Below are 14,445 nucleotides of genomic sequence, written 5' to 3'. Positions count from 1 at the left end.
TATGGTATAGTACTATTCCAATCTTCCTTTCAGGGCTTTAAGCAGTTGGTACACCCAATCCTTACCCACAATCTGTATTACCTCCATTAACCCTTCCTAATCCAACAATCTCACTTGCGAAGTGCAGCATTTCTTTCCCTTCTCTCCCCTCTTTAACTTTCCCTGTTCGCTCATCGTCTCCAAGAGTCGTCTCACAGACGTACTCCAGTTCATACCCTCAATCAACTTGCTCTTCCACAAGCCTTGATCTTGTAATAAATAAAATAAAACAAAACCCTGGACTGGCTTAGGAAAGCTGGCCCACACCCACATCCTGGTCGTAAGGGATGTGTTAACTTAGGTTATTATTTTTTAACAGATGACCAGAACGAATGATTATATGCAATACAGCAATTTTATAGGACCAGATTAGATGTTTGATGTGATGCATTAGTGCATTATAGCATGACTGGAGATACTGTCACACAGGATATTGCACACTGAATCTTGTGGTGAGGCAGTTGCCCTGAAACAACTTGACCACCTCTTGGAAGGCAAATCCAACTGAAGGCAATCTCAGTTCCTTCCACCAACCTCGGAACAATTGTGTGTCTACCGTCAGGAGAGCCAAGAAACACTATCTCTCTACTCTCAAGACTGACCTCTCAAACATGTCTCCCTCCTCCAAATCCTGGAGGCATCTGGTCAAATCCGTTTCTGGTGTTTGTACCCCGTCCATCCCCTCATTTACCCCAAATGGCTACACAGCTGACACCGCACGTGAAAAAGCTGAATGCCTCAACTCTGTTTGCCTCAAAATCTTGTGTCCCAAACCCATTTCTCTCTGTACCCACCTTACCCAGTTTAACCCAGCTGCTCCTGAACTCTGTGTCCTTCTCTCCTGACAAGGTGAAGTTTCTGTCAAACCTCGACTGATTCTGCAACTGGACCAGACGGCATCAGCCCACAGGTCCTAAAATCCTGCTCTTCCGCTCTATCTCACCCTCTCTCTGTTCTCTTCACCCTCTCTTTTGCTCAAGGTCATCTGCCATCAGTTTAGAAATCAGCTAACATTAGCGCATTACACAAAAAATATGCAAAAACAGATCCTTGCAACAACAGACCAATCAGCCTGCTTCCAATAATCAGCAAGGTCATGGAATCCATCATCACTTCTGACATCAAATCCTTCCTCTTCTCCAATGGCTTGATCTTGGATCATCAATTTGGATTCAGACCAGGTGATTCTACTCTGGACATGCTGCTTCTGCTGTCTCCACAATGGATGGAGGTCCTCAATGCCAAAAAGGAAATTAGAGCTGTCTCCCTTGACATATCACGTGCATTCGATACGGTGTGGCACCCCGCTCTGCTCACCAAACTCTCCTCCTATGGTATCCATGGAAATCTCCACGCTTGGCTTGGGGACTTCCTCTCTAGTCGTAGTCAACGTGTGGCCGAATGGAATTCTCTCATCTCCCCTTCCTGTTCAGGCTGGAGTTCCCCAAGGCAGTGTTCTGGGCCCTGTGCTTTCTCTGGTCTTCATCAATGATCTCTCCGACTCTCTGGAAAATCCTCTCTGTCTCTTTGCTGATGACTCCACTCTCTGCCGCTCCATATCTCAACCCTCAGATCGGCAGTCTGCAACCTCTTCACTCTCTGCAGACCTGGCCGATATCTCAAACTGGTCAAACTAGTGGAACATGTCTTTCAATCCTGATAAATCTCACACTCTCACTCTGTCTTTCCGAAAAGACCGTCTGGACCACCCTCCCATCTACTTTCTGAACAATCCTATTGAAGAAGTTCTGTCACTCAAGCTTTTGGGTCTCACTATCTGCCATTATCTTTCCTGGGAAAACCACATTTCCAAGCTGGCCTACAAAACCAGTCGCCGTCTGGGCATCCTCCGTCGTGCGAAGTCCCTTCTGGGCACATCTGAGCTCCTCACCGTAGAAAAAGCTTTCATCCACAGCTCAATGGAATACTGCTCTCCCCTCTGGGCTCGTGCTCCTGCCTCACACCTAGCTCGGCTTCACGCGGTTGAAACTAAAGCATTCAGAATCATTGGAATCTCCCGCGATGAAGCCGATCCTGAGGGCCTTTCTCTCTCTCCTCGCAGCCAGGTTGGTGGTCTTTCTGTCTTCTACCTCTCCGGCCTTGCTCACCCTGCTCTGTCTGTGCTCTTTCCCCCAAATATTGCGTGCGTGCAGGACGCACAAGATCTGCCAGCAACCCTCTTCTGGTGAAACTGCCAAAATCAAGACTCTCTATTCACCTTCACTCTTTCATTCCTCTTTTCTCCCGCCTCTGGAACAAACTCCCCCCACTCTCTTCAATCCCTCTCCTCCCTCCAGGTCTTTAAAACAGCTGTTCACCACCATCTCTTATCTTCCCCCATGCCGCTCCACAAATATCATTAGACGGTTCTCATCGTCCTATTGATGCTCATCTTCCTCCACCTTGATCTTTTCTACCCCCGTTAAAACACCCCAAATCTGCCTCTTTCAATCCCCCACTTCTTTCCGGAAATTCCTAGTAGTGAAATTCCGAGTAGTGAAATTCCTAGTAGTGTTCATTTGCTTTATACAGTGTACCTCTCCCTCCTCCCCAGCCCTCCCCCTTCCACAGATCTACCGACATCCCTGTTCTCTACTGTTGTTGTGCTTCCCTCTCTCTCTCCCTCATGTCTCCCGCTCCCTTCACTTTATGTTTTATGTGTCTGTGCATGTTTCATGTTCAATGTGTTAGCTCTTACACGAGCCTCGATTCTGCATACAAAAAATAAAAAAATTTTTGGGTAAATGTACAAAACTAGGGATCATATCTCACCAGTTAGTGTTAGATAATATAGGTTAGTCTATGTGACAGTAATTCATCTGGCCATGTGCCAAAGCATGTGGTGAGGTGGAAAGAACTGGGAAGTGGCCATGTGCTGTGTGCAGGAAGGGTGTCGGAATGAACTCCATTCAATGTTCAATGTGCGCTGAGTGGGTTCATCAAAAATGTAGCGGTCTGAGAGGGTCATTAACCAGTGTGGCAGCTACATTCAAATGTAAGGTGTGCACAGAGGGAGCTGCAGATGGAGGAAATGTTGAGTTGGATCTTGGAGACGGCGTGAAGCTGGAAGGTGTGAAAACATTTTGCTACCTTGGAGACATACTGAATGGAGAAGGTGGATCAGACTCGGCAACGGTTGCTAGAGTGAGATGTGCATGGAAGAAGTTTCGGGAACTGAGTGGCGTGCTGATGAGGAGGGGAGTGTCGTTGAAGCTGAAGGGAAAGGTGTATGCTGCATGTGTGAGAAGTGTTATGATTTATGGGAGCGAGACATGGGTCATGAATGTAGAGCAGCAACGAAGGCTGGAAAGGGTGGAAATGCGAATGGTTCGGTGGATGTGCGGAGTATCGTTGAGAGAGAGGAAGACAAATGATGAATTGCGAAAGATGATGGGAATAGAGCCTGTGATTAATGTTGTGAAGAGGAACAGGTTGAGATGGTTTGGTCATGTGTTGAGGAAGGATGAAAGTGACTGGTTGAGAAGAGTGATGGAAATGAATGTAGAAGGAAGTAGAGGACGGGGAAGACCGAGAAAGACTTGGCTAAAGATGGTGGAAGAAGAAATGCGGGCAAGGGGGTTAACAAGGAGAGATGCAGAAAATAGGGCCAAATGGAGAAGATTGTCATGGGGACCGCAAGGCTAACCCCTGCTCTAGCAGGGAAAATGGCCTTAAAATGCATGTTGTTTGTTGTATGCCAGATCAATCTGCATTATTAAGAGTGATGGAAATGAATGTAGAAGCAAGTAGAGGACGGGGAAGTCCGAGAAAGACTTGGCTAAAGATGGTGGAAGAAGAAATGCGGGCAAGGGGGTTAACAAGGAGAGATGCAGAAAATAGGGCAAAATGGAGAACATTGTCATGGGGACTGCAAGGCTAACCCCCGCTCTAGCAGGGAAAATGGCCTTAAAATGCATGTTGTTTGTTGTATGCCAGATCAATCTGCATTATGGTAAGTAAAGGGTGACCCCAAAAAGGCGGGCCCCGGGAAATGTTTCATATCCTTCACAGTTTTCCTGAAATCTCCTTCATTTTTAAGGACGTCTGAACCAAGTTAAGGGAGAGTGCATCTGCCACGTTCATTGAATCTGTGACATTCACACACCATGTCCTGAAGAAAAGTCATTTTCTGTAAGAAACTATCTGCGGACAAATCCGTTCTTCCATTTTTCATCAAGGAAAGCACCAGAAAGTCAGAAATTGAAGGGGTTGTGAAAAAAAATTCAGACAGCATGGTACATTTTTGGATATGAATTCACAAAACAGAGGAAGCCACTCTGGCCAACCAAAATCAGGATGGTCACTTGAGATTATTGCTGCCGTTTCTGACTCAGACGTCCGCAGACCCAAGACATCTCTTGGGCACCACTGTCAAGAGCTCAACATCAGCAAACAAGCTTGAAGAGAATTCTGATGAAGGACTTGGTATTGAGACCTTTCCATGTATCCATCAAACAAAAGTTGACAGAAAACGACATGGTGAGTAGAGAAGATAGTGAGAAGAATGACAATGTGTAACGCCATAGAGGAGAATCCTGACATCTTGGACGATATGTGGTTCTCCGTTTGAGGCCCATCCTCTCCTCAGTGGTCACGTGAATGGTGGAAACAATATGTTCTCGGGAAGTGAAAAGACTGACTGTGCTGCAAAGACCACTTCATTCAGTAAACTGCACTGCCTTGGTTGCTATCTCAAAGCATGCAATAATTGGGCCATTTTGGTTCAAGGATAGGCAAGGAAATGCCAGACTGTAAATAAGGAATGTTACATTGAAGTCTTGGAAAATTAGGGCAAGCCCTGGGTGAGATGGATGGAGTTGACCAGGGGAAACTGGTTCCAGCAGGATGGGGCTACCCTTAACTGTGCAAATGCGACACTGCAGTGGCTGGAGGAGCAATTCAAAGACAGGGTCATCAGTAGAAGACCCGAGGTGGAGTGGTCCCCGTATTCACCAGACTCAAATCTTTCTGATTTCTTCCCATGGGTAATCTTGAACGACTGACCATCCCAGAACTTCAGGAAATAAACACCACTGAAACACATACCATTGATGAGGAACAGTGCATACATGTCATCAATAACTTTGCTCGACATGTGGCTCTCTGCATTGAGCAAAATGGTGCACATTTGGAGAATATCATCAAACATCTATGTCGTCAGCAATTTAATTGTAAAATTGTCACATTTCTTTGTAGATAACTGAAATTTTCAGTGATACCTTGGTGATGAATGACTAATATGATCTGTAAATCTTGTTAAGTTTGATTGGATCATGTGAAAGTGATTAAACTTTTCCCGGGGCCCACTTTTTTGGGGTCATCCTGTAATTAGGCTGTTCAGGTTGATCTGCATGACCAGTGCATAGCAGTGCTGGCGAGGCAGCGGAATGCTCTGGCTGCCGGGTCGCACTTGACCCATACTACAAGTCTGAGCTGGGCCATGCAAGCATGTGTATAGGATGGAACGTGACTGATGGAGAATGCATTGGCTTTGCTTCAAGGTCAGGGATACTGCGTAGAATTGGGTGTAGGCTGGGGCGGTTGTACAATTTGTGCGTAGACAGCCGCTGCACCATAAACTAACTGTAAACTCACACTAAATTATAACTGTCTTCCATGTTTTTTTTCCACCTGCACTATCTTTGTTTCCCATTATCTACGTCACAAATTACACAACTTCCACTTCTTGCTCAACTATGGTGTTTCTGTCAAAACCCGCTAGTGGCTGCTTCCGGCCTGCCTACTAGTTTAGGATGGACTACATTTTGTGTGCAGGTTTGGTAATTCAAGAACAGTTGATATTCATAATCCACACATGTGTACTATGTAGGTCTTAGAAATTTCCTATAAATACGTGCAGAAGTTTGGAAATGTCAGAAAAGAAAAATCGCCAATGAATCAAGCAAACAATTTCAACAAGTGTGCCCGTTATGTTCATAACATCACAGCCTACATTTTTAACATGCGTATTTATTCGATTTTGCTTGATAATTTTAAAATATATTTTCTTCATTAGCTTGATATCATTAGACGGTTCTCATCCTCCTATTGTGCATTTTCTTTTCTCATCCTCTCATTTCATGCATCTCATCGTGCACATTTCTGTGCACGGTTCTCATCCTACTTTTTGCTTTGCGGCGAGGCAGCCAAAAAACAGCTTTACCATGAACAAAGCAATGCATTTATCCCAGGTAACTTCAAAACGATTTATTCACATTAAAAGGCGGAGATAAATTGCACACGAATTATGATACATACGTAAATATGTTGGGCTGCGAACCAAAAATAAAAGAGTGAATCAAAGTTCACCAGTACAATCTTGCTATCAAGTCTGCAACTCGACTCAGGTTCATCTTTGCCAAAAATGTGTGACGTAACACCAATTTTAAAAATAAAAACAAGATCCCATAAATAACTCTTAAAAGCTCGTTTCCAGGAAAAGCAACAACACTGAGAAGCAACCAATGGCTGCTATTACATTAGTGTGCAGGATGTGGCTGATGGATTTGATAGTTCCTGATTGAGAGAATGCGCTGTTGATGCAGTGCCTCATAGGCTAGAGCTGGAATTTGCTATCGGTTCAGGGTGCCAGCAACAACCCGACCACTCCTTGTCAAAAGACTCTGTGGGGCTCTTTAATATGACCAACTCATGCCAGCAGACAGGTCCACAGCTTAGCATCCACCTGAGGGATGGTGTACTTTGTGGTACAGCATCCTGCCTGCGAAGCACCAATCCAACAGTTTTTAGCCTTTTCAGCAATCAAACCCAAAGTAGAAAGATCAAAGGTAAATATGCTACATCTGCACCATCCTGCCACACTAAATAGCTGGCGAATCAGCTTGAAGGTAATCAACCGACGGTACCCAACACAGATCTATACAAGCTGTGCAAACTCAAACTTTAACACTGCAAAACCTGGTAAAACATTAGAACACGGCTGCTGGCCATGATCCCACAAGCTATTTGCATTCAAACCTTGATTCCTCCAGCCCCCTCCTCCCAGACGAGGGAGGCCGTGTAGCAACAGCAGCCGCCAATCCGATGACAGCACATAAGGCCGTAACGGTGATGTAAATCAAATGCAGCCACTGAAATTCTCCAATCTTGGAGGGTGTAAAGTAGAACTCTGCGACGTGAATGGCGAGTAGCAGCAGCCAGAGAGCGGATGACAAGACGTCAATTCGGCGCAATCTGTGGGTCAAATGCATCGCACAAAGCACACCATCATTCTCGATATCAGATAACCAGAGTTTTTTTTTGTTTTTTTTTGTATACAAGATCGAGGCTCGTGAAAGAGCTAACATTAATCACACAAAAAGTCAAACCGACACACAAAACACAAAATAAGGGGAGCGGTAGACAAGATGGGGATAGAGGGGGAAGGACGGACACAAACACAACATTTGAGCACAGGACATCGAGAGAACTGTGGGAGGGAGAGTAGTAAGGGAAACATATGAAAATCTGTTAACTAAATTGTTACCAAAAAATTTCTTCACCAATATGTTTGTAAAGGTGTGTAATAACATGTGTTAAAATGTTGAAGGTCAACTCCCGTGAGAAACCCAGAAAAAAAGCTGTTGAATTCGGGTACCGAAAAATTATTTTCGAGAATTTTTATTTTTTTTAATCGGCCCTTAAGTAACTTATGAGGGGTCAAATAAGGGTTTTTCCTGATTCTGAGTTGATTGTTAACATTTATATTTCACCACAGACACTCCTTTGTGGAAAAATAATTTCTAAATATATCTCATTTTCTACTTTGCAGGACATGGAGTCTAGCAATATGGATGAAGACGTTACTCCACCTGTGCTCAATTGCTTCATCTGTGCACGCTCGGATACACCAGCTGAAAGGCTCATACAGGCAACTCCAAAGGGATACTCAACTTTATTGAAACAAGCAGAAACTGCCGAAAATGTTACTGTTGTGGAACGTATGAAGGAGGCTCAAAAGGAAGGAAAACTGAGGTACCACCAGAAGTGTAAAAATGATCTGTACAACAACTTTGTTGCAACCACCAAGAAGTCAGCTCAAGCATCAAAGGCAGAGAAAGAGTCATCAAAGTTGAAGAGAAGACGCACTACTTGTGAGTTCAGTTCATCAACTGGCTGCAGTTCTAGAAGATCACAGTCAGTTGACCTCCTGTATAAGGATGTATGCATTCTTTGCAACCAACCAGCCCAGCTCTACAAAATTAATCCAGCACAACCTAGAAAGAAATACAGAGTGCCAGATAATTTGACTGCAGATACACTGAAGGCAAGCTTGCTGAAGACAGCACGGAGTCGCGGGGATGACTGGGGCACTGAAGTCACTGGACGCCTGGAAGGGATCAACGACTTGGTAGCAGAAGAAACACTGTACCATTTGCGATGCAAACTTATGTTTGCGAGAGGTGACAGTTTGTCCAAGACTGATGAGGAAGGAAAAAGGAAGAGAGGACAGAGGAGTATTGATGAGGAGCGAGAGGCAGTTTTTATTGAATTCTGCGAATGGTTAGACTCAGAATTAGAGCATGGGGTAATGAACATGGACCAAGTCCATGAAAAGCTGCAGGAGTTTGATCAGTCACCAGAGAAGAGCCTTTCTTATTCAAAGCATTGGCTAAAGATAAAACTTCTAGAGAAATACGAAGACACCTTGTATTTCACAACACAGGAAAGAAGGGCAGATGTACTCTGTCTCAAAGATGGCACCGACAATATTCTGCGAGGGCATCATGCTAATCTTGACCATGGAGATGAGAAGACTCAGATCATAAAGACGGCACTCAAGTTCATATCCAATGATATTGCCTTGATTGATTTAGGTCCAAAGTCATACCCCACCACACACAGTATGACTGACATCGATAGTCAGCTGACACTTGTTCCTGCAAGCCTTCAGATGTTCTTGAGACCGATTGTCAAGACAGACGAAAGAGTTGCCGTTTGGGGGCAGAATTTTATTAAGGCCTGTCGACCTCGGTCTGGAGTATTGCCACACCAAATGGGGCTTGCCATACAACTTGATCATAGATTTGGGTCAAAATGGATGCTCAACAAGTTCCACCGGCTGGGATACACTGAGTCTTACACGGAGACACAAAACTACAAATACTGCTTCCTTAATAGTAGGAGTGGAGATGATGTTCCAGATACTTCTGGCACTCTTGACACCATTGTGGAGGAAACCGATGAACAGATCAATGATGAGGTTGCGGTTGATGCTGCGCTTGAGGATCAATCAGTGATGACAGCCAAAGTGCCAGTTGCCTGTATGAGCCTTTCAGCTGGTGTATCCGAGCGTGCACAGATGAAGCAATTGAGCACAGGTGGAGTAACGTCTTCATCCATATTGCTAGACTCCATGTCCTGCAAAGTAGAAAATGAGATATATTTAGAAATTATTTTTCCACAAAGGAGTGTCTGTGGTGAAATATAAATGTTAACAATCAACTCAGAATCATGAAAAACCCTTATTTGACCCCTCATAAGTTACTTAAGGGCCGATTTAAAAAAATTAAAAAAAATTTTTATCTCGAAAATTATTTTTCGGTACCCGAATTCAACAGCTTTTTTTCTGGGTTTCCCACGGGAGTTGAACTTCAACATTTTAACACATGTTATTACACACCTTTGCAAACATATTGGTGAAGAAATTTTTTGGTAACAATTTAGTTAACAGATTTGTGAAATATCTCATAAAATGCCCTTACTAGAGGGCTTGGGGGGAGGTGGGAGAGGTATAAAACATATGGACACTGCAAGGATTTCCAGGAAAGAAGTTGGAATTTTAAAAAAGTGTTCTCAACGATACTCCACACATCCACCGAACCATTCACATTTCCACCCTTTCCAGCCTTCGTTGCTGCTCTACGTTCATTACCCATGTCTCGCTCCCATAAATCATAACACTTCTCACACATGCAGCATACACCTTTCCCTTCAGCTTCAACGACACTCCCCTCATCATCAGCACGCCACTCAGTTCCCGAAACTTCTTCCATGCACATCTCACTCCAGCAACCGTAACTGGAGAAACACATATAACTAGAGTTCATAGAACATCTTACCCCACACACTCTTGAGAAAGGTGATTATGAGGCAGATCTAGGTTGTGACGTAAACCAGAAGCTAATCGCTTGTTCTTGTCACTTACCAAACGAATCCATCAGGTTTTGTCAAAAGTCATCCACAACTTTTTTTTAATATCATGGTACACATCGTTTTTGACTCAAAGGTGAAAAATCACTTATTTAATTTAAAAAAATGTTTTCGGATCCGGATTCGGATCTTCACCAAAATCTAATAATTTTGTCCTTGTCGCATACCCAACCTCCCCACCAAATTTTTTTCCGAATCAGTCCACAACGTTATGAGACATCCTGTTCACAAACAGACAGTGGGTGAAAACATAACCTCTGCCCACCTTCAGTGGTGGAGGTAATAACCGTACTGTCCAATTCCATGTTTTATTTAAATATTTGCCATTGTCCACCAAGAGGTGGCCTTTTAATACCTCACATGGACAGGAAATGTTAATTTTAGATAACTAATTTTGAAAAAGGCACATTTCTGGGTGAAAAAGGCAGAAAACTTTTTTTTTGTTTGTTTTGTTTTTCACAAAAAACTCAGCATCTGTGGCAATGAAGAAATCGGTTTTCGCAATCAGCACAAAATTCTGATTCAGAACTTGTCCTCAAGCCTTTTGTCCACAGATTTGTCCACAAATCTGTTTGGGTTTGGGTTTGCTTTCTTTGTCCACAACATGATTAAAAGTGCGCTTAACTCTTTGACTAATTGCTTTAATAAAGTTTTCCTTAAAACGGGACCCACATGTCGATTTCCTCTCACGATAATGGAGTTCAAACAATTGATTTTTAAAAAAACAAAAAAAAAACATGCGGCGTATAATTAGAGGAAGAGAAAGAGCTTAAACAAAGCACAATGCAAGACATTAGGATATGTTGGTGTACCTTTGCACACTCCCTCTCCCGCTCGACACTCGTAAAAATGGTTCCTGCATTTCAACCCGCCTAGCCTGGTGTTGGCTTAGCGGTTAGGGTGCCGGCTTGGGATCCTAGGATCCTGGGTTCGAATCCCGGTCGATCGCTGAATTAACACCAGGGGGATTGACTCAGCCTGTCATCCTTCCGAGGTCGGCAAATTGAGTACCAGCTTGCTGGGATGAATGATCCCGGTGTGTACCCCGGTTTAGAATCGGTACACCGTATCCCTGCGCATCGTAAGAGGCGACTAAGGGTTGGCGTCAGGAAGGGCATCCGGCCATAAAAACATTGCCTCAAACAGGGGAACCATGATTGTCATGGGGCCCGCAAGGCTAACCCCCGCTCTAGCGGGGAAAATGGCCTTAAAACGATCATTCATTTCAACCCGCCCTACCCACATCATCACAGTCTTTGCCGAACTGTCCACAGCGACTGCCAAAAATTGCTGCTAATTGAAGTAGATTCCTGGGATGGAGGTTCAAGGACAGATAGAAGGAACAATTTATGGGCTGCAAAGACTGAAACGTTTAATGAGCTGCTTAAGATTACGCTAACGAGCACACTGGCCATACTTGCCACTTCCCCAACCGCATGTAAGCACCATCACAGGAGTTTCTCCACTTCACATCCATCAATGATAAAAACAAATCCAAACGGTGATATTTTAAGAAAATATATTTCACTCGCAGTGGTCTCTTTCTTCTGGTCTTTCCTCTCCTGCCCTTTGACCCATCCTATCACCACCTGCTTGCATGGGGAGGGGAGGTTTGGCAACTCCCTCTTTCTTACCCTCCTCAAATCCAAGATTTCAGCCAAGTCCAAAGTTAGACCCCCTTTTCTTCATCTTTAGATTCACCTCTACACATCTTTACTTTCACTCTCCTCCCGACATTAATTCAAGAAAGCAAACCCTTTTGATCTGAAGTTGTTTCCGACATCTACCGATTAACTTTTCTTTTCTCACAGACCCTTCATTGGTCATCTGCAGCTTTCTTTGCTCACGTTTATCCAATTCATTTGTGTGCCTTTGTCTGTGTTTAGTCCTGTCCAATTGTCAGTGTGTGATCTTTAATCCTCCGCAATAGAACACTCCCGGCAGTCATTTTAACTCGCTCTCGATTTTAATAATAATTCTCATTTTCCATTAATATGTTGGTCGTGGATGTCTGGTCGTGGATGGTTTGTCAATCCATGGTAACCACCAATAACTTTGGTAACCATCATCTCTCATTATGTGGACCGGCGACTTCCTCCATGATCGGACTAAGCGGGTACAAGTGAACAATCAAACCAGATAACGAACAATGCCGGGGCCCCACAACGATGTGTTGTTTCACAAATACTTTTTATTCCGTATGCAAATGATTATATTTCACACTCAAACAATGTTAACATCTTTAAATATGCAGATGACACTAATTGTCGGTTTCCTTAAGGATGGTGAAGTGAATTATAGAAACACTTCAGCATTTTGTTACGTGGTGTACTGAAAATTTTCTGAAGTTGAACACCTAAAACACTAAAGATATGATTTTTGACTTCAGGAGGCATTGTAATTCAGGAGGAATTGACTTCAGGAACATTGAAATTCAGGAGGCATTGGAATTCAGGAGGCATTGGAATTCAGGAGGCATTGGAATTCAGGAGCATTGGAATTCAGGAGGAATTGGAATTCAGGAGGAATCGACTTCAGGAACATTGGAATTCAGGAGGAATTGGAATTCAGGAGGAATTGGAATTCAGGAGGAATCGACTTCAGGAGCATTAGAATTCAGGAGGACTTGACTTCAGGAACATTGTAATTCAGGAGGAATTGACTTCAGGAGCATTGCAATTCAGGAGGAATTGACTTCAGGAACATTGGAATTCAGGAGGCATTGGAATTCAAGAGGCATTGGAATTCAGGAGGCATTGGAATTCAGGAGGCATTGGAATTCAGGAGCATTGGAATTCAGGAGGCATTGGAATTCAGGAGGCATTGGAATTCAGGAGGAATTGGAATTCAGGAGCATTGGAATTCAGGAGCATTGGAATTCAGGAGGCATTGGAATTCAGGAGGAATTGACTTCAGGAGCATTGGAATTCAGGAGGAATTGGAATTCAGGAGGAATCGACTTCAGGAGCATGGGAATTCAGGAGGAATTGGAATTCAGGAGGCATCGACTTCAGGAACATTGGAATTCAGGAGGAATCGACTTCAGGAGCATTGGAATTCAGGAGGCATTGGAATTCAGGAGGCATTGGAATTCAGGAGCATTGGAATTCAGGAGCATTGGAATTCAGGAGGCATTGGAATTCAGGAGGAATTGACTTCAGGAGCATTGGAATTCAGGAGGAATTGGAATTCAGGAGGAATCGACTTCAGGAGCATGGGAATTCAGGAGGAATTGGAATTCAGGAGGCATCGACTTCAGGAACATTGGAATTCAGGAGGAATCGACTTCAGGAACACTGGAATTCAGGAGGAATTGGAATTCAGGAGGAATCGACTTCAGGAGCATTGGAATTCAGGAGGCATTGGAATTCAGGAGGAATCGACTTCAGGCGCATTGGAATTCAGGAGGCATTGGAATTCAGGAGGCATTGGAATTCAGGAGGCATTGGAAATCAGGAGGCATTGGAATTCAGGAGGCATTGGAATTCAGGAGGCATTGGAATTCAGGAGGCATTGGAATTCAGGAGGCATTGGAATTCAGGAGGCATTGGAATTCAGGAGGAATTGGAATTCAGGAGGAATTGGAATTCAGGAGCATTGGAATTCAGGAGCATTGGAATTCAGGAGGCATTGGAATTCAGGAGGCATTGGAATTCAGGAGGCATTGGAATTCAGGAGGAATTGACTTCAGGAGCATTGGAATTCAGAAGGAATTGGAATTCAGGAGGAATCGACTTCAGGAGCATTGGAATTCAGGAGGCATTGGAATTCAGGAGGCATTGGAATTCAGGAGGAATCGACTTCAGGCACATTGGAATTCAGGAGACATTGGAATTCAGGAGGCATTGGAACTCAGGAGGCATTGGAATTCAGGAGGAATCGACTTCAGGAGCATTGGAATTCAGGAGGCATTGGAATTCAGGAGGCATTGGAATTCAGGAGGCATTGGAATTCAGGAGGAATCGACTTCAGGCGCATTGTAATTCAGGAGGAATCGACTTCAGGTGCATTGGAATTCAGGAGGCATTGAAATTCAGGAGGCATTGAAATTCAGGAGGCATTGTAATTCAGGAGGCATTGTAATTCAGGAGGCATTGTAATTCAGGAGGCATTGTAATTCAGGAGGCATTGTAATTCAGGAGGCATTGTGATTCAGGAGGCATTGGGATTCAGGAGGCATTGGGATTCAGGAGGCATTGGGATTCAGGAGGCATTGGAATTCAGCAGGCATTGGAATTCAGCAGGCATTGGAAT

The 14,445-nt window shown here is 43.9% G+C and overlaps 1 protein-coding gene across 1 annotated transcript in view; it reads right to left on the bottom strand.

Annotated features, from left to right (window-relative positions):
- Positions 1–14,445, bottom strand: part of TMEM201 (transmembrane protein 201) — a 244,291-nt gene that overhangs the window by 149,194 nt on the left and 80,652 nt on the right. The window contains exon 7 of the mRNA XM_068112233.2: positions 7,018–7,233. Coding sequence (XP_067968334.2) covers positions 7,018–7,233 — 216 coding nt within the window. The remainder of the gene's footprint in view (positions 1–7,017; positions 7,234–14,445) is intronic.

This window comes from Myxine glutinosa, chromosome 4 (assembly GCF_964187855.1).
Source record: "Myxine glutinosa chromosome 4, kmMyxGlut1.1, whole genome shotgun sequence".
In the NCBI taxonomy this organism is placed as follows: domain Eukaryota; kingdom Metazoa; phylum Chordata; class Myxini; order Myxiniformes; family Myxinidae; genus Myxine; species Myxine glutinosa.
The sequence above is the reverse complement of the archived record's forward strand: the minus strand, read 5'-3'. Positions and strand labels throughout refer to the sequence as shown.